At 40.8% G+C, this 26,992-nt stretch overlaps 1 protein-coding gene across 1 annotated transcript; it reads left to right on the forward strand.

Moving 5' to 3' along the window:
- Positions 1-329: 329 nt before the first annotated feature.
- LOC146975909 (cilia- and flagella-associated protein 337-like) lies at positions 330-26,992 on the forward strand. The gene is given in 20 exon segments (XM_085795325.1): positions 330-678; positions 846-994; positions 2,239-2,332; positions 2,566-2,871; positions 4,604-4,777; positions 5,292-5,375; positions 5,521-5,613; positions 5,783-5,954; positions 9,027-9,194; positions 9,709-9,857; positions 10,451-10,684; positions 11,606-11,770; positions 13,637-13,752; positions 15,754-15,884; positions 21,546-21,647; positions 21,789-21,854; positions 23,206-23,396; positions 24,947-25,144; positions 26,124-26,178; positions 26,181-26,992. Coding segments are annotated over 18 exon segments (2,538 nt in total). The 5' UTR covers positions 330-678; positions 846-994; positions 2,239-2,251; the 3' UTR covers positions 26,234-26,992.

The following is a 26,992-nucleotide window of genomic DNA, read 5'->3' on the forward strand; positions in this document are numbered from 1 at the left end:
GTATTTTCTAGTTGTTTGAATGCTCGAGCACTTTTATGAGTGGCAGTAGAATACCAATGTCCTCGTGATTTATGTTGCTGTGGCTGTGTGCGCACAGGTTGTGTGTCTGTGTAGGGGTGTAATTGTACCTCACACAGATTATCTTCTCTCCAGTGCCTAATCTGTGAATAGAAGTAACATACACAAACACACACATTGTGTTACATACAGACGATGGGGGCTGGACTCACAAACACAACTCTTTTTGACTACTTGGTTGCCAGGAAACTTACCCTTAGTCTTTGAGAGTGAGGGATAATAAAAGGAGAGAATTGAGTGTGCATGTGTGTGTGTGTGTGTGGCCTCTGCTACTGTCTGGGCTACTGGGGGCAGTTAGTTAACTCTCTGTGGCTGTGTGTGCTGTTAGCATTGATTGCTTCTCAGACAGCGGTGGCTTAGACAAACTTCTGGACACAAAGCTCGGGCTCTGGGAATCAGCTTAATCTCCTGCGGTCGGACAAGACCCAGCCAAGGCCAAAACAGACCAACCAGAGACTGAAGATTTGTTTGATCCGTCATACTTTTTTTCTTCTTCTTCTTTTTGAATTGTGTGTCTCAGCACCTCAGATACACAGGGACTCAAGGACAGTTTTCTGTGGACACCCATTGTTGACTCTGGGGATAAAATTGGATGTCGTGGTAAGTTTGAATTTGTTATTAACAGAGAAACTGTGTGTTCAGTTCTACTATAATGGACTTTATGATTAAAAACCTGCTTGACTGAAGTGTGTACACACTGGCAGTCCTGTCAAGGTACACCTAACTTGACAGTGATGTTGCCAGGCTAAGAGCCTGTCATTATGCAGTTACAGTCTGGTACTGAGATGGTTTTCTGGACAGTTTGACTGCAGTGGATCATACTCTGTTCAACTCTAATAAAAACCCAGATAGAAGTCCAGCAGTGACAGTTTCAAGAGAGCCGGCTGGGACTTGAGGAAGGAGAGAGACAGCACTGGTAAGTGGATATTATTTTCCAGCAGATGTGACAGCACTATATACTTTTATTTTTCCATTAAGTTGACTTGTGTTATGTACATGATTGAAAGCAGATTGAAACCAACGACAGCGGCACTGAGAAGTAATGACTTTTACTTCTGTTAAAGTGGTATTTATAGTGCATCATCTACAAATATGGGCCACTTTTTTGTGTTAATTTTATTGAAGTGTGCCTGTGTAATCACATAAAGACTTATGCCAGCTGCTTGCTGCAGAAGAAGCCAGGATTTAAAGTTATCACACTCATAAACAAAACATGAGCAAACTGCCCCCAAGCTTTCGCCATTCTTTCCGCTTGTTACAGTGGCATAAACAAATCTGTGGCAGCCTACTGCTCATTGTCAGTGACGAAAATAAAAAGTGGATAAACCACAATATCAAGATCACTCTGCAGTTAATCACCGTTAAGAAAAAGATAACAGCTTCAGCAAAGCATTTTGATTTTTTTCCTTTCATTACACAACCTGTCGTCTGAATCTCGCCTCAGTGTGACGCCACTTTCAATGAATTTGTCTCATAAATGTTTATGTCGAGCTAAAAATTGAACTGAGGGTGTTTGCTGTCCTCCACTGTCCTTTGTGGTGTCTTTGTTGAATGTTAAGCGGAAACCTTTCATCATCAACAATTTATCTCAAACCTCAAACACACCTTTAATCACTGCACAGGCTAGTTTAACAAATCCGACCTTTTTATTCGTGCCATTGTTCATATTATTTAATGCTGCTCATCTTTCTGTCTATTGCATTTTATTTCACATTATTACATGACACAACAGAAACTTGACATACTTTGGCAACCTGCTGCCTCCTTGAACCATTTCTGCGATATAATTTTGGTACCTATTCACCCACTTTTGAAAAGGCACTGAGCCGGGGGAGAAATTTTGTCTGTTGAAAAATGAAAGACCTTGGCACACCATTCAACACAGTCATGTTTGGATAGAGTGAAAAGCGGCAACAAAAGAAGTCTGCTGCTGCTGCTGCTGTGACTCCACTGCATGATTATGGTGATTATAGTGACGCAGTGAAACAGATATGGAAGGTTACTAAGGGATTACTGGAGCTGGGAACATCTTGTTTCATCATGTAACGCCTAGATACGCGAGGAATTTAATATTTGACGGCCCGAGTCGTCAGCGTAGACCTGGAATACACATGCTGTACCTGTGTGACCTTGTCTGGTGTTTTGGTGATTGATTGACAGGTGAGCCGTAACCATGGGAACGAGGATGGAGGTGGCACAGCTTGAGAGCAGGATGAACATTGAGGACTATAAAAAGCTACAGAACCTTTTCCTGGTGAGTAAGTCAGCTTATTAAAAAAAAAAAAACTTATGTCAAAGCACATTAAAAAAAGAATCTATAATTCTGTAGAGTATGTCTGTTTCATATTATAGCACACCTCTGGGTCTCATATGAAATGCTCCTATAAGCCAGAGAAGAGTCTGCAGCACATTATTCTCAAATACTTAAGATACTCATCTGTCGCAGACGCAGTGCAATGTCTGATAATACTGTTGATCTTGGTGCAGGACCATTCAGGTGCATCTCGCTCCTTGTCCAGAGCTGAGTTCATCCATTTAGCTTGGTCCTCAGTAGGCCGTGGCTCCGAGGAGGAATATAGCCTCCTGTTTGACAGCGTGGTTGTCACTCAGGAGCAACGCGGCCTCATCCTGGACAGTGAAGCAGTGAAGGAAGGACGTGTCGACTGGAGAAGTCTGTGCTCTTTTCTGCTGCTGGAGCTTTCTGATAAAGTGAAGAACACCAGAGCCAGCAGTGCGCCTGGCTGGACGCCCCCACGCACTCTCACCTGCCCTCATCGAGACCAAGTTCAAAAGGTAAAAAGGTCGCTGACCTCTTGGAGATGTAGGAGAGGAAGGGTATGTTGTATATTTTAACCATGTGATCCATTTCAACACATTATCTAAACAAAAAAAAGTATATTGTGACATTGACTGACTGGAGAATCACAAACTCTGCTGACTGGGAGGAATTTAACATTATTAAACATTGTGTGAGGAAATGTTCAAAAGTATTAGGGTCTTGCTCATCAAAATGGCACACCTCTTTTGAGATAAATGGCTCTGGACTCCTTTAACATCTATCAATTAATATGCAAATGAAGTGGCTGGTATAAAGTGCCTACTGCTGTGGATAAAGTGATGGCTCACCACTTTAATCTTTCAATCCTGAGAATGTCAAAATGTCAGAATGTTGTGTCAGTTGTTTTCCACATGACTGGAAGGTTTTCACCCCCATTGGCTCAGTTCAGACGGACTGAAGTCACTTAGAAGATTTCTAATTACCTCCGGTTATTATTTATTATTCTCTGAGTCCATTTGTCTGTTGATTGTCAGCAGGATTACAAAAAAAACTGAGTTTATTTGTACCAAAACTGGTGGAGGGATGAGGCATGGGCCTAGGGAAGAACTCATTTCATTTTGAGGGCATATCCGTATCATTTACCATTATAGTTAGATTTTTTTTTCAAGTCTGGGATATGTTTTTTGACAATGGCCTTGGTAGAGGGGTGTCTGTGTAATGGAAAAGGGATTTGTCTGTAGTGAATAATCCACAGAAAATCATTACAGCAACTTTCATGTAGTTTTAGTTTTACGGCCCGTAACAGTAGCATTTTCATGCAAACTTTATTGCCAGTGCTCCCTTCCCACAAAAAACGGCAGAAATAGGTAGCAACTAGTAAGTGACCATGATGCAGTGGAGAGCAAGACAAATGTTTCACCTAGGACATGGTGAAAAACCAAAACAGAGCTGAAAGGTAATTGGTTATTGGTTATTTAACCTTAAAGTTATGATTTCACAATAAAGTATGAAGTATTGGCCCACTTCCAGTTTACTGTCTGTTTTAGTAGATTTTGCTAATCCACATAGTCTGGTCTTCCTGGATAGAAAAGGGTTTCTTTTGCTCTTCCCCATTTTAACCAACAATTACATCTTCAGTGAGACTGAAGTGAGGCAGGAGACAGTCAGGTGAATCTTTAAAGTAATATTATATAATACAGCTAACAGAAACACAATGTTGTAGTACAGATTAATAGGTAGTTAGAATAATTTGAGATAAATACAAGGCAAGCAAGCCTGCTGGTAAAAGAACCGTCTGCAGTAATTACACTGGTTATTTCATTAAAGATAGAAAGTGTCTCTTTCTCATCAGACTCTGTCACATCCAGACCTTTTCTTTTCTGCAGCTCTCTGTTTTTGTTCTTGTAGTTTAGCCAATAAAATCCCATAATTCATTAATCCTCTTTTTTTATTGGTTTCATCACAGGACATGGCCTGCTTGCTTCTGTTCACTTACCTTCAATAGGACCAAGAATAGGATAGGAGTGTAGAGCAACCAGGAAGGAGAGTAAAACATAATATAGCAGATTTTCTCACTTTAAAGGCTCTAACTAATTAATGTCACTTTAAAACATTATAACCTAAACTGCAAATAGCATTTAAGCTTTTCGGGAGGTCTTTTTTGTGTGTAAAGTGTAAAGTAAACTCCTCTGTTACATTTATCCGTTTAATTAAAACTATTGCTCTAACCTCCTCTGGTCTCCCTAGGTCTCCTATATGCAGAGTTCAGACCAGTATGTGACTGTGAGTAGAGGAGGAACTGTGGGGCTGCGGGACAGAGAGAACATGTCACTTCTGCACACCCATCGCCTGCAGAACACCACAGTCGCACCCCGAGATCTCTGGGTCACAGATGTGGTGCTGCTACACAACGTACACATGGTACGTTGCATAACTAACAATTGATCGGCCCAGTTATTTATCACTGGTGCCACGTCTTGTTATGTGGGCAGATTCTAGTTCCTGCAGCATAGTATGTTATTCATGGAAATGAATTTATATATTAAAAATTAATCGGCAGTCTTAATTATTGGTTCAGACATTGTACTGCACAGAGGTAAACAACCATTTCACTCCATCAATTAATTATTGATCAGCAGCTGTGGTTAATGGAATGGCAGACATGCAGCTTATGCATAATGTTCAGAAAATAAACATTCATTTTTCTGTAATGAGACCATTAATTATTGATCAATATTTTTGAATTAGCATTCTTTAATCTACAAATTTGTGGGTGACAGATGTAATTCAGTTGCATTAGACTCATGAAGATCTTTCAGTCGTACATCAATTCATCAAAGATGTTGTCAGATCATTATTATTTCCCACTGATGAATTTGATTGTTCATTATCAACATGTCTCTCCGTTCCATTGGTTTCTTTTTCTTTACCTCAGATGGCGGTGTCCTTTACAAGCAAGGAGGTGTGTTTTTATGACACACTGTGTAAACAAGACTTGAGCTGCAAGTATAAACTCCAGGTAACAGGTGTAATCCCCCCTCAAACAAAAGAACAGTGTGCAAATGTTGTGTTTCTGTTGATTTGATCGTTCTCTATAATCACATGAATTCCCATTGTTGTGTTATTTTTGATGGATGTCACACGCTAGTTCTCATCTTCTCCAGGGTCTGAAGTTTACTCCCTGGTGTCTAGATTACTGGGTTGATCCCTCTCTGCCCGACCAGGCTGTTCTCACCATAGGAGATACTGGAGGACAGGTAATCCACAGACAGAGAGGGTAAAGAAAAACAGAGACAGAAAGTGGGAAGAGGGAAGAGGAGGAGGAGGCGGAGGTGGCAGGAGGCAGAACATTGTCAGGAGTCGGCATCTTCCTGCATTATCTGTATGTGTTGCTCCATGACAGTGTGTATGTGTGTGTTCTCCCAGGTCACTGCTTTATATTTCATCTCAGCTCAGATCTCTTTGTTTGAGAAACCTAGACTGAGTATAGACTCAGACTCAGCTGGCGTCATCCAATGGGACGAGCTGGTGAAAGGAAAACATCGCTCCTGTTACACTGTGACACACCAGATACACGCACCTGCCTGGGTTAGAAAAGGTAGGAAACATGACTCACACACAAATGAAAAATTCTGTTTATGTATGTTATTATCACACAACAATGCAGATACAAACCTTTTGTTTCTGGCTTTCTTTGATAATACCCGAGTGACTCGAGCAAACGCGCACAAGCATGTCTTTGTTGTAGCTTTATTTTCATTTCCCTCACTCTTCATTGTCTTTCTCACCCGAAGCACATTTCATATTGTATGTAAATGAGAGGGTCAACACAAAGAGCCTACTGTACAAAGGTAGATGTGTCCAGACATGCTGAAATATTAGAAAGCTGTTATTTCTAAATACAGTAAGCAGATTTCTTTGATTGCTGTTGTTTGAAATCACTGGAGATCCACGTTGGCTAATGGGGCCCATGAAATCCTGCTGTTTTTCCTAGTTGCCAAGCATTCACCTGGGGCCTGTGTTTGAAAAATAGTTTTTTAATAGTTGGACTGAAAACAAGGATAAAAAGAAAGATGAGAGTGTGAAATAAAACAGAGATAACACACTCCAGGGTGTTAGGGATGCCTGACTCTCACACTTTTACCTTGACACCTGGGATGAGAGCCACCACCTCTGCTTGCTTTCTCGCTTTTTCAGTGTCACGACAATAACAGCTTACGCAACACCACGGAAATGCATGGGCGTGCCCCTGTCCCTGATACGCACATGCACACACACTGACACACATGCTTGTGAGTCCTGAGTCATCCACTTTATAGTCTTGCATAGCCAGACTTTTTGTGCATTGGCAGAAAGTCACGGGCTTGAGGTCTGGCCCCCTGGGACTCCTCACTCGAGCTCAGCGTGGGTAACAAAGAGGTCGCTTTAGTTGTATCTTGATTGCATCATTTGGAGAGAGCCCCTCTGAAGAGTCAGTGGGCTGTTTGATAATGATTCAGCAGAGGCAGCGCTCTGAGACTAGCGTGGCTGAATGGGGAGATCCAGATAAAGCGGGGAAAACAAGAATAAAGCGCATAAAAATAAGCACAACAAATGGGAAAACAAAGGGAAAACAAAAAAGGGGGAAAGAGAGGAGACAATGCCAAAACATTAAAAGCTGCTAGTTAATTGAAATTTTACAGGCTGCGTGTGCGTGTGTGAAACAGCAAGAGATGGTGCATGTTTAGGATTTCTGTGTGTGTGTGTGTGAAGTGGTTTCACAGTCTGAGAAAGGAAAGGAGGAGGAGGAGGAGAGTGTGCAAGTGTATATGTGTATGTTTGCATACCTCTGGGGTGCTGGTGCTGTTCTTTTGAAGTTGCCCACCCTGCAGTATGAGTGGGCTTTGTACCATTAGACATGGCTGGTTATCCAGACCTCCAAACCTTCAGGCTCACGGGCCACCAGAGAGAGAAGAGGGGGATGGAGGGAGGGAGAGGAAGGGTTGGATGGGGTTGGAGGGGGGCAGAGAGGAAAATTGAGAGGAAATTAGGAGGAAATTGGGATGGACACAGACTTGTAAGGACAAGGAAGGTGAGGTGCGGGATGTGTGTTTGCGAGTAAGAAAAGCATTAACATATCTGCATAATGTGGTGATCAAAGACAGGAAATAGAACATTAAGGATAAACGTTAGCGTGTAGGTAACATCAAATCCCCCCAAAATGTGCAGCGATGTATTGCTGAATACAAAAAAAGCTTTTGCTTTGATGTGGATGCCGATTTGAAACCGAGAGCCATGAAAGTGGCTAAAGCAGATGTTATGTATCTGGGTCTGCATCACAAATAGTAGGATTTTCTGATTTTGTGCGTGTCAGTGAAACAGACAAGTCCTCAATAAACAATGATGAGTCATGTGATGCCGTCTGAAAACCCACTGATCTTTTAATTCACAGGGCGGAGAAAAGATCTGATGTATGAAATGTAATCAGACGTAATTATTTGCCCTGGCGATGCGGCCGATCTTTGACCTACGGCTGTCACACGCCGTCTCACAACCCATAGTTATTTGTGCCAGTATTTGAAAGCTAAGCAGCTTCTAATAGAGACATGTGGCATCCAATTTAGCTGTTCTCAGTCAAAGTGTTAATTGAGATAGATGGTGATGCAAGATCCATTACACTTTCTGTAATACCAGTGAGCAAATCAAGCCGCTGTAATTGTATGCGCTGCTGAGTTTCTCTGGATTGGTGGGTTTACTGTGCTGCAGAGCTGCAGTCGATTCACACTGCCATCTCAGAAAGTGGACGTCCTTCAGAGGTCCGGGGGTGAATATATTTTGGCATCAACAGAGAGAAGTATCAATTGGAGGAGATGAAGTATAATGAACCGTGTATCATCTTTGACATATGGTGCATTGAAGTTTTACATGAGATTTGTTGAATTCAAAATGAATGGGATCTCTCCATCAGTAACTTTTATTTCATTGTTGCTCCACACACAATGGCTGCTTGGAGGCCAGTGGCTTTTCCTTTCTTAAAATTACCTTGCACAGGAAATGTGTGTGTAAATGAATGACACTACTACTACTACTACTGTATGTCCTATCCTTAATATAATAGGACATAAAGTATTAGTCTAGGGAAGGGGAAGCAAACTCGTAAAAAAGCGGTTTTACGGTTTGCTTCTACTCTTTCTCATACTTTTGTATGAAAAACAGCTCTATGCAAATTATACTAGTATAATCACTGTTACTCTCTCCACTTAATCACACATCCCCTCATGGTCAGACTGTGTGGATATCTCTCAGGTAGGATGCACAGGTCTTCCTGATGCATGATGACAATGATAATGTAACTCAGTGATCTGTACTAACATGTTACAAGAAGTGCCAGTTTATTTTCAAATATAAAACTTTGTTTTTGCTTTATTCAGTTCCACATGTGAAGCCAGCTGTCAAGCTGTCTCATGAGTGCCTGGTGCAGATGAATTATAAACAACAGATTTATAAAACATAAAAGTGAAAAACAGAAACTAGAGACAAATATGTGCTCACCACATCTAGTTTCAAATTGGCCCAATAATGATGAGCAGGCTGGTTCTTCACACACCCTTCCCTCAATGTAGTAAAGCTAAATGAGGATCTGGCACAGCTACTTTACTTTAACTTTCTGTCTCTTTCCTGCCTCCTGCAGTGCGCTACCTGGGCTCACTGGAGGCTTTACTGTCGTGTAGCACCAGACCAGAGAGCAGCATGGTGATCGGCTGGAGGGAAAAGGAAAGCAGGAGTCTACGAGTCACCTCTTTCTTTACAAAGAGGGGAGTGTGGGACATTGACCACCACCGGGGACTAAATCTTATAGGTAGGGGAGGACGTGCATTGATAAAGTTCACACAAAGTTCAGTGTAGTTGTTAGAAGAAGTGCAGCTCAGTCTGTGAAAACAGTTTTATAAAGCTTTGCTCTGTGGCTCATGAAAGAACCTTTTGTTTTTGAAAAAGACGATCCTTATGATGTCATCATGGGAGCTGGGGCATGATCCATACTAATGACTAAAAGTCAGGAAATCTCAGTCTCAGTCAGTTCTTTTTTTTTTTACAAACAATCTCTTGTGAGCCCAGAAATATTTAAGTTTAATCAGAGGGTATTACATTCTCAACAACACATTACGCTTGACTTCACAAAAACAAAACTTAAAGGCAAAACAAATGCTGCAACAATACTTTTCTATGCACTCATCGATACATAAAAAGACATCAGAGCCGACAAATGCTCCATTGAATCGCTTGCAGGGGACTAACAACTAAACAGTATGATTTCCTGTAATTAACTGCTGCGAGCAACCCCTGCTAATATGGGATGTTCTGATTGGTTGTAGCCACAGCAGGTGTGGATCATCAGGTCTTGCTGTGGAACCCTTATGTGACCTCCGAGCCAGCGTGCGCACTCATAGGGCACACCAGCCCCGTCGTCTCAGTTTGCTTCATGCAGACCAAACAACAACTCGTCAGCTACTCCAAAGATAAGGTAGGAGTGTGTGTCTCTGTCTCTCTGTGTGTGTGTGCCATGCTCTGCTAGGAGAGATAATGTAATGATAAAGATCCCTCTCATTGTAATATTAATTGTGATACCTTGCTATAATTACTGCAGAGGAAGAAAGCTGTGGTGCGGATGATTGGTAGCCTGTCTCTTGCATTGTAAAGGGCTGGGGCAAAATTAAGACCACATTAGCTTTCATCTCTACGCCGCAAAGAGGATGTTGGTGCTTGTGCTGCTTTTTCCTCTGCCCATTGTAGCTCTGTGCATGCTTGTCTTCTCTTTGGTTTTCTGAAGAGAATGAATATTTTAGATGTGATTCATGTTCCATCTGCTTTCTGCTCAAACACCATCTGCCATTGCAAGAAACTCTGAAAGCTTTACCTCTGGAGGAGTTTCCCCAAACAGCCACAGTCATCGGATTTTGTGCCGTAGAGTGATTTGGCCAGGGTTCTGACTAAGCGGCCCTCTCGGCAATGATTGTAATTGCTCAGTATTTAAAACAATGTCTTGTGTTAATCATTAGTTTTTATAGTAGCAGTGATGGTGATTCATAAATCTTCCTCGTTTTATCATCTCTCCAGGTTCTGTGTCTGTGGGATGTGTCCAGTCAGCAGTGCGTCCACCGTCTGGCTGGTGTCTTCCCAAAGACACAGGAGGACACCCACACCCTCCTGTTCCTCCACGAGGAGCATCAGCTCCTCCTGCTCTCCTTCAACAGCCTGCTTGTCCTGTTAGAGACCGTGAAGACGCAGAAGAGGACCAGCAGCCATGACCACCCAGTCACCTGTGTGCTGTATAACAGTCTGTTCAGACAGGTATAAAGGGGCAGTAGCTTTTTCAGATGATATTTCTTTCACTTGCATTCCTCTCACTTTTTAAAATAGTTTTATTACTTGTTTAACTTTGTCCAAAGGCATAGTGCGAGCAATGGATAAGATAGTTGAAATATTGATATTGTAGCGTGTGAAGAAAAATTAGACACTCATGAATTCTGCAATAGTTGAGTATCAGAGTTGACTATGGGCACAGCAGTTGCAACTTTGAAATACCACATACTCTGATCAAAGACTACAGACTTTGTTAATGCTAAAAAAGTTCACTAAAACAGTTAAATGGAAAATAAATGAATGCAAATAGGCGTTGTAGACCCATTTGTATATAAGGAATTATTTTTTACCTCATTAAGTATATAGGATTGCTCTGGTGGTACCTAAATTTAATTTGTTTTGATAACACCTTGGTTTTGCAGCAATTTAATATAACTACGACATTAAATTGTCATTTTCCTCTTGGTTTCACAGAGGGATAATACTTTCTACCTTTCCTTTGAACATATGCATCATTATTTTGTTTTGGTGCATGTTTCGTCCCTTTTGTCCCACTCTATGACAGACTTAGACAGCTAATATTAGTTTTCCACACAGCGGAACAACAAAACACAAATATAAAATAGCTAATGCATCCAATATGAACATCTCTCATGTTATAAAGTGCATCCGCACTTGATTTTTTTTTTTTTTTTGCCTTTATTCCCACCTGACAGGAGCATTAGTCGCATATTTTCGTCCTTGGAGACTTCGCACTAAAATAAAGTGAAACGAAGCGAGGAGAGTGGTTTGGCTTTGTGTGAGTCATTAAAGAATACATCAGTGGAAGCTGCCTGTCTCACAGCACAAAACAGATCAAACTCCTGTTGATGATTGATATCCCCCCTCTCTCTCCTTCTGTGTGTGCAGGTAGTTAGCAGTGACTCTGCCTCCTCTGTGATCTGCTGGCAGGCTGACACGGGCCAAAAGGTCAAGCAGTTCCACCGCTGCCATGGTAACGCGGAGATCTCCACCATGGCCCTGGATGGTACACAGACCCGGCTGTTTACTGCAGGCGCTGATGGAGAGGTCAAAGTAAGCGGACGCATGCACACACACACTCTCTCTCGCTCTCTCTCTCTAGCTGATTCAGCTGTGAACTGTATCGCTGCAGGTCAGTTCTCATAGAGATGCAAACTCTGAAATTCACTGACTGAAATATAAACAAGTCAGGGAATGAAGACTGATGAAAAGATGTGGCAAAGGAGGTTAAGTGTCAAACTTAAGGAAAATATTTCAAATCATTTTGTAGAGCTGTTAATAACTCCTTCCTCCTAAAAATATTCACAACATTTCCTTATTGACTTGCTGTACATTTACAAGTACCACTGACTAAATGAAACATCAACAGAACTGAAAAAGCTACAGCCCGTCTGCTACAAAACCTCGAATACAAAGACATGCGCATACATTGTTTGTTTCATTCTCACACCTCCTGACCAGAAGAAAGCTGGATTTATACCTGATTGTATCCGCTAATTACATTCCTCACAGCAACTGCACATCACATTAATTGTACATTTTTAAGTGTTTACTAGTGTCTTCACTATAAATATTCCCTAACGGCATCAGAAACTTGTACCAAACACAAACAGTATTATGTGTCAAACAATCACACGACTTGTGGATGCAATATAGTGTCTCTGATGACACCAGTAGACCTGACATGCTGGCACATTTTTGAGGAGGACTATCTACTGTATGCTGTAACCCCCTTAACTCATAACAATAAATCCACCTTAAACCTTCTTAGAGGCGTAAAGAGGCAGGAGCTGCTCCAACAATAGCTGCTGTTCTCTCATGTGAGGAAGAAGCTGACATAAAGCCTGCATAATGAGCGTTTGTTTACCTTTTGTGTATTAGAAAAAAAAAAGTTAAAGCCTTTTCTGTCTGCATACGCTCTAATTAGAGTTCATAATTAACCACTTATCGCTGTTAACTGATAGTAGTGAGTGGGTTCTCCCCACTGTGGGTTTCACAATTAACAGAACCGGACTAACCTCATGGCATGTTGCTTTTCCTGAATTAAAAAACCAGTGAGACAATCCAGTCACAGTGCTGACATCTGTTTGATTGATTTTTGAGGGCTAATGCTGGTTTAACTGTGTGTCGCATTAGCACGACCCTGCTCCACTGCTCTTTAATAATCACATGAGGAGCTGATCTTTATAATCACTTTATGAATTTAAGATATCGAGCTTTTTGTCGTGTTTCTGCACCGAGAGACTGGTTCGACTTTTTTAGACAGAGTCACATCTTCTTAGCTTTTCAAATGTAGCTGGTGTTTCAAGTTCCATGTCATTCTCTGTGACTGTAGTTGAACTCATCGTTCAAGCGCTGCAGAAAGACTCACAGCTCATTGCAATTGTTCTGAAAAGGTAAATAAAATAATTATGCATATTACAATCAACATAATCAGCCACATCATTTCTCCCGACCCCATGAGCCCTTGTGAAAATGGAGCCATGAAGATTTGATGCAAACACACAAGTCATTCCCGGCAGAAGGAGCAGGCACCCCTCGGGCCAGCTACTAACAGGATGCATCATCTCTCCAATCCTCATCAACACTGAACCCATGGTGTAGCAGTTTAGTCTCATTAAGAATTAAAATTTTGATCTATAAATGTCAAAATATACTGCAGGTCCAAACTTCATGAAGACTTTAATGATTAAACTTCTCCCATGAATTAACACGGCAGAAAACTTTTTACTTTCTTCACAAAATCTTCATTTTCCTGACATGACAATGAAACTGCAATGGAGTTAAAGGCAAGGCCCTCCCCCCAAAAAAAACCTCCTGCTGAATTTCCTGAGAAAGTGGCAGTTTTCTTTTGGCATTTGGATGTTCTTTGAAATTTGACACAAACACTTTGAACATGACTTGTGATGTGCTTTTCAGGTGTGGGACTTCAATGGCCGCTGCCTCCACAGAATGAATGCAGGTCTGGGTCGGGCTGTGAACATCTCACAGGTCCTGCTGTTGAAGGGCAGCATCCTGGTGATGGGCTGGGAAAGGTACTTTTACTATAAGTGATTAATATTTTCCTTCACAGTCTGTTTCACTCTGTTTCATTTGTTGAAAACATGCAAAAAGTGCTTTACTTTAAGCACTAGAAATATGAGCTTATATTGGATGTTTCAACACAGTAACACACACATAAACTGGGTATGTTTGCACAGTGTAGGCTATGTGGAAGAGACACCACCAATCAAAGAGAATGAGTTTGTGTGTATGTGAGAAAACTGTCTGTGTGTATTTGTGTGTGTTTGTGTCTGCTCCCACTGCCTGCCAACGACTCAAAGCCAACCGGGCAGCTGGACTCTAACAAGTCAGAACGCTCCAGGGTGCTACCAGTCACTTTAGTATCGCTACCTCAAATTTATACTTGTGTGTGTAACCCACATCACATCTGTCCTTCATCTTCATCATTTCACACCCTGTGAGCTGAACTCAGCAGTGTGCTATCAACAACTTATACAACTCCCTCTCTTTCTCTTTCTCTGTCTCTGTCTTTTCTTTCTACACACACACACACACATACACACACACACACACACACACACACACACACACACACACACATTCACACACATTCACACTCTTTCGCTCTCTGGGGCGTCACAGTGGAAAGGAGAACATAGACGACAGATCAGCAGCAGTGAAAGAAAATACTGTTTCCTCACATCCACACAGCACACCACAGTTTAATCCATATTGTACTGTGTCGTATTGGCACCTATTCAGGGTCCTGTTGCCTTGTGCTGCTCATGCCATCTCATGCAGGTTGAAATATTCACACCCTACTGACAGACACATTCTTCAGTTTGAAACCATAGTGCATCTTTTTTTTTTTCATTTTATGTCCAGTGGCTACACAGCAACACAAAGCAACACAAGTACTATCATGGCACAGAGCAGAAGATTAAAGAGGTTGAACTCATTGCAGGTGAGTTACACCTCATGGAAGTTGTGAGTGTGTAAGTGTTTCATATGCATCATGTCTGCGCTGTAGCACTGTAGTGTACTGGCTCAACTTCTAAGTGTATTAAATACACCGTCTTGACCAGGTGGAACAGACAATTTAAATCTGTTGAAGGGGAAACTCTCATTTACATTGGAATACATTATCCTAATGGAGCATGACAAAATGCAATGTATTAACTGTCAAACTCAGTCTGTTCTCTCCACCGCCTCTCTTCATTTAGAATTAGTCCAAAAAACTAGATTTTTTTTTTCTTTTTTTTTCTGTAGGTCTGAAAGTAAAGTGGCCAAAAATGAAACGTCCACTCTAATCTCACTGTGGGCAGATTGTTCTTCTACTATCATTATCACTGATACTAGTGCAACTGCTACTACTATTGCTATTACAACTGCATACGTATTTCTACTACACCACTGCTATTATAACTACTACTCTCATCAATGCTGCTGTCAATACTGCTGCTATTGATGGTTGCAACTATTATTACAGCACTCCTACTGCTGCTGTTGCAACTACTAATACCACTATTACACCAATTACTACTACCAAAGCTGCTACTTTAAATATTACACTGCCACTATTGCAATTACATAGTGATACTAAACCACTGGCTAATGGCACTTATAGTACCATTACTACGACTTCTGCTATATCATTACAATTTCTGTTACAACTGCTATTGCTTCTGCTACTACTAGTACTGCTGTTACCACTAATGCAACTGCTATTACTATTACTGTTACTAAAGCTGCTACTGTACTGCTATTACTACTACTCCTACTGTTATAATTAATACTAATACTAATATTTATTTTACTGTCCATACAACCATTACTATTACCACTAATGCCTTTGCTACTGGTATAATGGTGATAACAAAAAAGTACAACATTAACACATTTGAGATACAATATTCCTGAGTGAGAGTGTGAGTGAAACAGGCTGTACATTAACATCTAAAGAGGTTCTTCAAGGTTTGTGTATGTGGTGCATCCTTACACACCCCTCTCTCTCTCTCTCTGTCACCCTGTAGGATGTTTACAGTTTTCCGTCTGCACTCCTTCTCGCAGTCTTTTGTTGAGCCCTCGAACTGGAAGGGAGATGTTCAACATCGTGGTAATTTGCGCTGCGCTGCCTTCCAACCTCCACAGAGTCTGGTCACAGGTGTGTGTGTACATTATGTTAAGCACTTCTTACTGTGCATGCTGTGTGTGCGAAGTCAACTTGCTTTTGCACAGAGTGCATGCACTCTTATCATTTGGTGTGTTCTCCTTCCTTTCTAAATTACACTTTCATGACTTAAATTAAGAATGAGGGCTCATGCAGAGGAAAGAGAGAGATTATAAGAGGGAAAAAACAAAGGCTGGGGAAATAAAAATGAATCATAGGGAAAAAAAACTGGAAATGAAAGTGGGAGCAGTTATCGGCTGATTAAAGTAAGTGGTGTTGTTATCAAAGGAGTTGAGCTCCACATGTCTCACTGCTGGAAATAACTGTGTTTTTATGTGCCATGTGTTAGCAGAAAGAGACTTTATATGTTTCACAATCCAGTGAGTGTTTACTAAAACTCAAACAGTTGCCACCCTGCACTTTTAGCACTTGTTGATTAAATGTCAAACAATATTACAAATACAGTAATAAACAGCAATTAAAATGATGCAGAATCTGTCTGACCCAGAGTTTTGCCTTCCATTTTGCCTATTGTTCCCCTGAGAGAAAAAATACTAATTTATTACGAAGAAAAGAAAAAGAACAAGGTCTATACTAACAACAGCTTCCCTCTCCCTCCTGACATTTGCCTCCACTCCAGACAGAAATCTTTACATGTGAGAACCTTATAATTGGCAAGTTCCTAATTAAATTTTTAATTAGAGCTCTATTAAAAAGGCAGATGAACTGGAAAGGTCAAAGAAAGATATAGGATATGAAAAAAAAACATATACCGTACTGTGCTCAGTGCTAGCATTTGTCTAATAAGGGATAGATCAAGATCTGTTTGAAATTGATATACAGTAAATTATAGTCATGCTTATTCTTTATGGGTTTTTTTTCTCTTTTTCTTTTCAATCATTTCCTCTGTGTGAGGTAATATAACCATAACCAAGATCCACCCACAAAGAGCATGGAGGCAATTCTCCTTCTTTGTTTGGAGACTGTGGTTATTTTGCTTGTTTATTTGTCAGCAGAAGTATTATTTTACACAAATAATACTAAACCAATTTTCACCGAAATTGGTGGAAGGAAGAACCAATTGGATTTTGGCGTTACTGTTGTTGTCGGGTTAAAGGGGCTAATCCAGGAATATTTAATAACCTTCCTTTAAAATCGTGAGACAGGCCATTTTTTTTTTACCATCAATAAATGTCTCTGGTAATAATGTTTGGATCTTTATGTAAGAAGCCAGACACAGTAACAATAGCGGTTTGCAACAAAGCGATGACACAGCTCATATGGCTGCAGAGCTGTATGAACTGTATAAGCTGACGTCTCAGACAACTTCCTTTTTCATTTCATTTTTTTTTCATTATAAACTCAAGACAGACGCGTAGGATTGTTTGGCCTTGGTGGAGGTTTGCCCTCTCCTGAGCCATTCTAGTCGTGTCTGTATTCATCACATCGCTGAGGGTATTATTTTGCAGTGTTGTTGCTTCACAAAACATTAGAGAAAAAAAAGTAAATACAATTATAGATTGGAGAAAATTATCCAAGGTTACCATCTAAAAAATCCATACGATCAGGTATCAGAGTATAACTTGAATAGCAATGACTCACATGTGAAGTCAGTAAAGACTTGTAAAATGCAGAAACACTGTGCGACCTCTGTCTAATGGAAGAGCAGAGAAGCAGTTCTCCTTCATTCAGTCAATTTTCTATTCCCGTCTGTGAGTTCATACAGACTTTAAAACTGGACTCCAAAGTTTCTGTGCATGATTCTTTTTTTTTTTTTTCTGTCTTTTCGGGTTTTTGATTTTCAAGGTCCTGGAATTCAACCCTGTCTCACTTTCGATCCTATTTGCCAAATTCAAGACGAAACAGCCTCTGTTAGCTGAGAAACAAAGAACTCACCTGTTACATGAGAAAATGATCAACGTCTTAATAAAAGATAGGTAAAGTGACCCAGGCTGTTAGGGGTCTTCATGAGAAGACAGCATACTTTGAAGTATCAGCAATATCAACACTCATCACTTTTCTAGGATTTTTCTGCCTGAGGGATCGAACTGGCAATCCTCCAGTCATTGGTCCACTTGTATAACCATCAAACTACAAACACTCTGCACCCAATTTGCCCCAGCACGCTCTTCAGTTTGTAAAGTTGTACCACTTTAGGTCACGTATCGAAAGTTCAGTTTCAGTTTACCAGTCTGAGCTGGCGGAGCGCAGACATAAACTGCAGACCTTCCCTGGCCTTTTTTTCGAGACGCATCAGCTCCAGAGATAAGTATAGCGAGAGATAAAGTGAGGGATGGAGGTGGAATGGTAGATAAGGAGGGGTGTGCTCAAAGCTGGAAGGAGAAATGGTTCGGAAGGAAATGAACAGTTGGAGCTGGAACAAAAACACAATTCAGGAGCTACTTTGTGAACTTAGAAACTTCAAAGTTTCTTCTTTAATTTCTTTGTAGGTGTGTTCAGCTGCTTTCTCTGCTGCTTCCTCTATTTTCTTTCCCTGTCTCTATCTGACAATCCCTCCTCACTACTGTTTATATTTTACCTCCCTAGTTAGCCTGCTGCAATTCTTTCCCCACCCACGTACACACAGTCACACACACACAGCCCAGCGCTGCACCCTCCACCTCCAATTTAATCCAAATGCCCAATTTAAATTATGTTTATTAGAGCTCTCTCAGTGGGAGCGAGGGGAAATGAGACAGAGTACTCTCTGTCTTTCAAGTTGTGTGCGTACGTGTGTGTGTGAGAGAGTTTGTTTTAATGCTGCAGGGTGGGGGTTTGCTTATGCTCGAAAGACAGAATAAAATTACAGTATGTGCTGGTGTGTTTGAAGGTGTGTTTATTTGCGTAGGTCTCTAAAATGTGACATGGTGGTTGCATAAAACCAAATGACTATTTAATAGCTGATGCAAGAAATTGACAAAACAAAACCCATGATTGAATATTTTTCAGCTTGGCAGCGAGAAACCCCCTCCTTTATCTTTTGTTTGTTTATAACCTGCTGTCACTCAGCCAGCAGTGATGTTGGACGTCCCAGACTGTCTGATGAATGCAAAGGTATAAATAGTATAGTTCATATTTGAAGATTGTGGTGATCTATCTGATGATATCTTTAAAATAGAGTTGAGTTTCCCTCAGAGACAGAAGATGAAATTGGTCTTCATAGTGATCATGCTCTGTGAGGTACAGGTATATCCAGGTCAACTACTGCCTTGTCTAAAAAAAAAAGTATGCAATTCATTCATAAATTCCTCCTACGCTTTCATATCCTCTGCATTGCTTTTGCTCTCTCATTTCCCTTTGGGCCAATGTTGGGGGGGAAAAAAAGAAGCATGAATCACATTCACATCCCAATTTCCTCCATTTCTACACTTATCTCCTCACTCACTTAAGCAAAAGGTTGATGTGAACTATATACTATGTTATTTTTTACATTAACTATTTTTGAAAAATTCTTTCTTCTCCAAATCCGCCGAGCACAAAGGCGTGCGCCTAAAAGCGATGACGCATTAGTTTCATTTGGCAGGATATTTCTTCAGGGTTGCAGCGAGTAATGCTGTTTTCACATCAAAGCACGCAAGCTGCCAAATTATGTGTTAGTGCCGCCAAGTGAAAGCAGTGGTGGCATTGTGGCCACCAGTGACAAAAGTTAATTTAAAGTTCTGTTGGACACACACACGCACACACTCTCACACACACTCTTACACACACACAGAGGGGCTATGTGCGTGTTTTATGTGTGCATTTTTTTTTTTACATGCCTGTGTTTGTTTGTGTCTCAAGTTGAATCAAGTTGCAGCAGGAACATTTGGCTGATGTGGGACTGAAGCCTCCTCATCCATATTCAGCGTCTTTGCTAGGTTACGCTTGGCTTCTCACACACACACACACACACACACACACACACACACACACACACACACACACACACACACACACACACACACACAGCAGGGTGCATGTACGCAGGGTTCCTTTGCACCTCTTCAGTCACAACCTCCTCCTTCCCACACTTCCTTCTTTCCTTGGATTGTTTAATCCTCCATGGCTGAACGCCCTCCAAGAGACCAACGACCAAATCATGTGAACTTTGATGGACAGCCAAACATTTTCAGAAATGGAAATCAGAAAATCAAATGACGGCAGGAACATAGTTTTCAAGCAGAGGATACTGTACATTTCATATTTCTTTGTTTGACAAGTTTGGGACCATAAGGGAAATTCCACTGATTTTACACCTCACAGACTGTTGTGTTTACAGTCTATTGGCTCCAACAGTTGTTGGTCAACCTTTTCCCTCCATACTCTCCTCCCAATCCCTCCTCATCTACCCCATCCTCCCTTCCCATCAGCCCCCTCTGCTTTCCCCTTTCTGTCCCCCTCATCTGCCATTACCCTTCTCTTGTCTTTTTGTAAGCGGCTTTGGGTCCTTGAAAAGTGCAATAAAAATCCAATGAATTATTATTATTAAATGCATTGATTGTTTTACTTTTCCAACAATGTCATAGAAGTGTAATAATGTTAGGTAACACTTTACAATAAGGGTCCCTTAATTAACATTAGTTAGTACATTAAGCATTAATATATAAACGAATGTGTTAATTAATGCTGAGTAATGCATACATAATGATAACTCATTACATTATTCAACTTTTATTATTACTTAATAATTTATTAACTAACTTTGAGTAACTGCTTACTAATAGGCTACATTAATTAATGTGTTTCCTAAGTAATACATAATAATGATTGTTAATATATATGTAAACAGTTAATTAATGCTTAATAATGTACTAACTAAGGGACCCTTATTGTAAAGTGTTACCTAATGTTAAATTGGTGGAGTACTCCTGTAATGAAAAGGAGGTTTGAGAGTTTGTTAGTGTTCAGCTGCTCTTAAAGGACTGAGGATGTACAGTAGGGCTGTGTGCTAAATGATAATCCATCACCATCTTAAAACTGTGTAGGTGATGCAGATATCTACACTCTCTCATCCTCTCTATCCCTTTCTTTCTCTGACACACACGCGTGCGCACACACACACACACACACACACACGGGGCATGATAAAAGTTGCTTGAAATACAGAAGCTGGCCCTGGGCTGCATGAATAATGCAGGCGACCCACACTCTCATAAACTTTATATCTCCTATTGCTCTCACACATACACACTCGCCATAACACACTCTTCACACATCTCATTAACTCCTGCTGTTCAACTGTCGAACCACCTGATGAGAAGCCCACCTTATATAATAAACTCACGCAGACACACACACACACACACACACGCATTTTCTGATATATGAGAATTATTTGAAAAGCACTCTCTCTTGAGGTGAATGGTGAGGGTTGACTGGTGGAACAGATGGTGGCTGGGGACAGATGTGGAGTTTTATCTTATTTAAAGTGTTTTAGTGGCTTGCTTGCATGATTCAGCAATGTGCGGAAAGTAAAAGTGTGTGCGTTGACAAAAAGTTTTCTTGTGTAGACTGTTTATTTTTGTTTTGAAATGTGATGTTTCCTTTTTCTGTGAATACGAGGGCTTGTGAAGCTTATAGGAGAGTCTTTTTCCAGTACAAAACCACCATAAAGAAATGTGCGATTTTTATGAAAGCTTCTGAGCGGTTGCCGCGCTTTGTTTCTGATGTCTGCAGGAACGTACGATGGAGAGATTATAGTGTGGAACAGCGGCACAGAAAAAGCTTTGAGGAAACTGCAGCCACATGCGGAACATGAAGACAACAAGAAGCAGCAAGGTCTCACTTTTATTGATAAATAAGTTGTACACAGTTTAATCTGTGAAGGTGAAAAGTGTAGCTGTTAAAATGATGTAACTGACTTTCTTTCTCCGTCAATACTTTGTTCAACTCTAATTTTTTATGCACTTCACGACTCAGAGAGCTTCTTTGCCGTCACCAGACTGGTCTTTATTCCAGGACGCACATCTGCTGCTGCAGCTACAGGTAAAATATTGAAAACTCACTTATCAACTGAGTAATACCTCTACCACACTACCTTCTGTGCATTGTTTAGATGAGGAGCATATGGGAAACTATTATGTTTAAGTAATGATTGGGTTGTCACAAAACTAACTCATATGCATTCTGTTTTCTAACCAATTTGAAATTATCTTTTGAATTTTCATGCCACATCATTTCTCCCACGAACCTTCCCCAACCCAAATCAGTCTGAAATGACACATGCATGGACATAACATAGAACATGTCTCTTAAAGTGGCCTGATCTTTACACTTAATGGCATGATTACACGACAGTGACATTGTTTTGTTATTGGACTTTTTTGTTTTTATGTCCATAAGATGATACTGGTTTTATAAAACTATAAAACTTATGGTGACTTTGTGTTTTTTTTTTAAGTCCAACGCCCATTTAAACATACACTTTATTCCTGATATTGTAGTTTGAGCATCTTTGTGGAAGCCTGCAATTTGAAGAGTTATAGTTGATGCCAACACAGTGAAGTTACTTCAGAGAGTTGAAAGAGTTCAACAATCAAAAGACTTTCTTTTTTTTTTAACGCCGGATACACTGCATATTCTGCCTTGTCTTTGTTGTTGATATACACAGTCGCACAATGACACATTACTGGGTGTGTATTGTGTTTACACATTACAAAGACAGTAGGGCTGCAGATATCTTTTCCTAAGATACTGTACGGCATCTCCACGTCAGTTCATTGTTTGATGTGTCAAGTTTTCCCAATTCTTTAACTACTTTTCATATGCAGCAACTCAAGCTCTGAAGTTTACTTTTTGTACTTAAACTAAATAATAATAACTAAATAATGCTTGTTTTATTTATTTTTATTCCAGTTTGATTTACTGTCAGTGTTTTTCCTGCAGTAGCTGCTGCTTCAACAACAACAACAATATCAACAACAATAATAAAAATACGATCAGCCCTGTCCTACCGTCTGCTCAGACTGATTGTGGCAAGGGTGTGTGTGTTGAGACTGAGCCTATGTCTAACACTGAGCTGCTTTCAATAGAGCAGTTATGAGTTTCTAGGGTGCAGGAGGAAGGAAACCAAAACAGCCTCAGCCACTGTTTGGCTCTACATCTGCTTCCCTTTATTATCAAAAAGGTTTTTCTTTGAAAATATGTGTTCAATAGGCTACAGATATATTAATCTTACTCTATTACCCCTCTGGTCTGTCTGCAGTCTGTAGCTTTCTTTTTTCATTCACCTCGTGAACTGTTCTAAATTCAGATACGTACTAATTTAATTGCCCCTTTAGAAATAAATAAATAAGTTGAAGTTTCTACTGATATTTCTTTCTGATATTTTTATAAGGTGGTGCAGACTTAGTATCCTGTGGAGGTTCGGGCGTGGTTCGGCTCTGGAGCACCGCTTCCAGCTCCCTTGTGGGAGAGTTCACAGCTCACGACAGAGACCTGGGGTCCATCATCATGACAGTCAGCCCATGTGGCAAATATTTGGTCACCGCTGACAGAGAGGGGACGATTAAAACATGGGACATACAGGTAAGTGTTTGCCACACACATGCTCTCCATGATGCTGCACATCAGCTGCATGCATGGACACCAAGCAGCACCATGACACCATGACATGTGTACTGTAAAAAGAATAAGAGGCCTAGTGACAGAGACAGAGGGAGGGCGATGGAGACTGGTGAACACAGAGCCAGAGGGAGCGACAGGGATCAAGAGACAAACTGTGATACACAGCGAAGAAAGAGCGAACCACGATATTTCCATTAGATCAGGCATGTTGTTCGCTCTGAAAATGACAGCACTGTCTGTCATTTTGACGCCTCAGCAGCTTGGTAGAGCACAACTAGGCCAGTCAGTCTTCTAAAAAAATCTCCACCGATATATTAGCAGAAGGAGGCAATGCCTCCAACCTCTTTGGTTTGTCATTTAAAATTTTTACAGGCAGTTAGAATGACTGAGGAAAAACAGTGATTTACCAAAACAATTCCTGGCAAATTGCCTCCACTGGAAGAGGAGGCTAACTGCTGATCATAGCCAAGTTGGCTGATCACAGATGCCCTCCAGTACGTGCACACTTAACATACATCCATCACACATTTTGGCAGCTGAAGAGTTTCCGATACCTCAGAGAGACCTTTTGACTTTTTGACTCTGGTTGTGGAGACTTGGATCTCGCCGTCGGGATAAGGCATTGCTGCATCACTGTCATGCTCATAATCGCAGTAAAAGAACACCCTCTCGGGTATTATTGCCACAATATTCAGAGCTCAACTCTCCGTCATAGTTCATAACAGGGGATGAATTCAGATGGGTGCATCTCATTTGGCTTCCAGTTTAATTTATGGAAATGTATGTATGTATGTAGCAGAGTTGAAGAAGTTGGGCAAGCTCAGTGCTCTGGTAGAAATCCTGTCCCTCGGCAAAGTTGGCACATGCTTCGGAGTCAGCTGGATGACTAACATGATTGCACAGTAGCCTATACAGTGTTGTCCTCTCAGACACTGGATTTTACAGTTGAGCACCAGGGTCATCCTAACATGACGCAGTAGGTTTTTAAAATATATATATATTTACAATATATATATTTATCTCACACAACATGTAACACAGGCAGTTGGCCATAATTCAAGAATAAGTAAAGTGGAGAAAAAGGGATTTGAAGGCTCTTAGTCAAACTGTGCAACAGATTTATGAGTTGTGAAAGTGTAATTCTTCCCCGTTAGGCTGGTTATTAATGATTTTTAGAATATTATGAATCATTATCGTTACATCAAATTATTTTAGAGGCATTCTGAACACAACATAATTTGAACTAATGATCCAGTTAAATAAATTGAAATATTACTAATATTTCAGTTACAGGAAACAGGTAGATAAAGTGTGTAAATCATTTTTAGCTAAGGCTATGTCATCAACGAGCTTGATATTTTTTATTATTATTTATGAATCCTGCAGCAAAACATTTAATGGATATGAAGAATAAAGTGTGAAGTTAATTTCAAAACGTATCTCATCAAAACTTAATATCCTATGATTATGTGCTATTCAGTAAACCACAGTTTTGCTCCTGTATCCCACAGCATTATTGTCTTGAGCCCGATGATGGATTAACCACAGAAACTCCAAACCTACTGCGTAGTTCCCGCACACACCTTGATTGTGTGACTCACCTGGAGACGTGTGTCCACGGCAACAGGCTCCTCCTCCTCTCTGCGTCATCAGACTGCAGCGTTGCCCTCAGCTACCTCCCTGGGGATACCGTCGGCCTGTTCGGACAGGTGCACAAACACAAACACACACACACGTTCACAGGTCATTTAGGTTCACTGCAGTAGATTGAATCACATAACATAACCTGCATGCTGGAAATAAATTGTTTTGGATGGCAGAGATATTGTTTGGTGCCACACTGTCAAGGTAACAGCCTTAGATCCTGGCGGTTCAAACATACAGTGGTGCAGGCTGGCTCTGATAAAACCGAACCACCCACTCTGCTGCGTGCTGGTGGGTGGTGGGATTCAGTTGATGAAATGGAAGTGAAACCCAGCATCAAGCCACAGTTAGGCATATGTGTGTGTGTGTGTGTGTGTGTGTGTGTTTTTGTGTCAAAGGAGGCTCATATTAAGTTAGCCTGGGGCGATGTCTGCCGAGTGTTGCTTCATTTTAGTCTGCCTCAGGCCCACACACATGCATTCGCACACAGACGCACAAATGCAGCACAACCCGAAAGAGCACCATGCGTGAATGAAACCAAACATGCATGTACACCTACGCTTAATTTCTACATGCCACAAGGTGATAATATAAACCTCAGTGTAGATGCCTCCAGATGTGTAGAAACAGGTTCACACAGCTGAGCTGGTACACAGAAAGTTATTTGAATCTAGTTTGTGTTGCTTTGGATGTATTAAGGTATTAATCTCAATTAATTTTTCATACTTTTTGATTTGTATATTTTAAAAGGTTTATCAGAGGTGAATTATGGAAATAAAAGACTACATTCATATTCAGCAGATCAGGTAATCAAATCGCACATTGTTAATTATGAATATGTCTCAGAGCAAGGAGAAAATACAGAGAGTCACTCAGATTAAAGAGCCCACCACAGTTTGATGGATCTTCCTCGCTGTGATTAGGCCATGCGGCTGCTTATCTGTTGACTCAAAGGAGAAATTTTCTTGTCGCAAGGTCATCTAACAAACCAGCAGGCTCAAATATTCCTGCTGTCTCATCTCCATTGTTGTCCATCATGTGTAGGAGGAGCAGTGGAGCTTGGAGAGACCTGGGCTGGACCAGAGAGACCAGGAAGGGCACAAGGACACGAGGACACGAGGCAGAGTCGGGGAGATGTGACCTCCAGCTCCTAGTGAGATGCTATCTGACCCAGGACTCAGCACCTTAGCAGAGGGAGAAGGGATGGAGACAAAGCAATGAGGATGAGGACAGTGGGATATGGACAGAAAAGAGCCTTTTTTTCCAGGTGAAGACACAAGTGTGGCTACATTACATTGTGCGCTGTTGAATATTTTTCACTACTCGATTCCAGTGTCACTTAAAAGCTGCACAATGTTTTTGAATTAGACAAGATGTCCTGCTATGATCTTGTAAATCCGCTCAAATTTTTATACGAAACCAAAATATTTGCCAACTCTTTCCTGAAATAATTTACACTAAGCTGCATGCAGAAACCATTGTCTGTCCTTCGGGCCTCCAGTCAGGAAAATAGCTCTAAATTGCAGCTTTTTCACATTTTATTTCTACGCCTCAGGACAGTGTGGTGTGTAACAGTGAATAGTCATGACCGCCTTGATAAGAAATGAAATGGCATTTGCGATGCTCCCAGTACTTTGACTTCTTCTCTGATGCTTAGAGAACAGAAAGACATCACAGTGAACATTATTTTCCAGGAGATTAGAGAGTGCCTTATGGTTTCAAACTGATCACACTGTTGTGATATAAAAGGCAGTAAAAATTGAGGGTCTTGACAAGAGTTCTCAGTATCCCTTTCTTTGCCAGTAGAATAGCTTTAGTCTCCATTCACATTTGAGACCGCACATTAGAGATTTCTCAGAATTTCTAGATTTATGACTCATGTCACATGTATTGATTGGGCTGTCTGGAGGCTA

Source organism: Trachurus japonicus, chromosome 13 (genome assembly GCF_045865225.1).
Source record: "Trachurus japonicus isolate A0001 chromosome 13, Traja_1.0".
Lineage (NCBI taxonomy): Eukaryota > Metazoa > Chordata > Actinopteri > Carangiformes > Carangidae > Trachurus > Trachurus japonicus.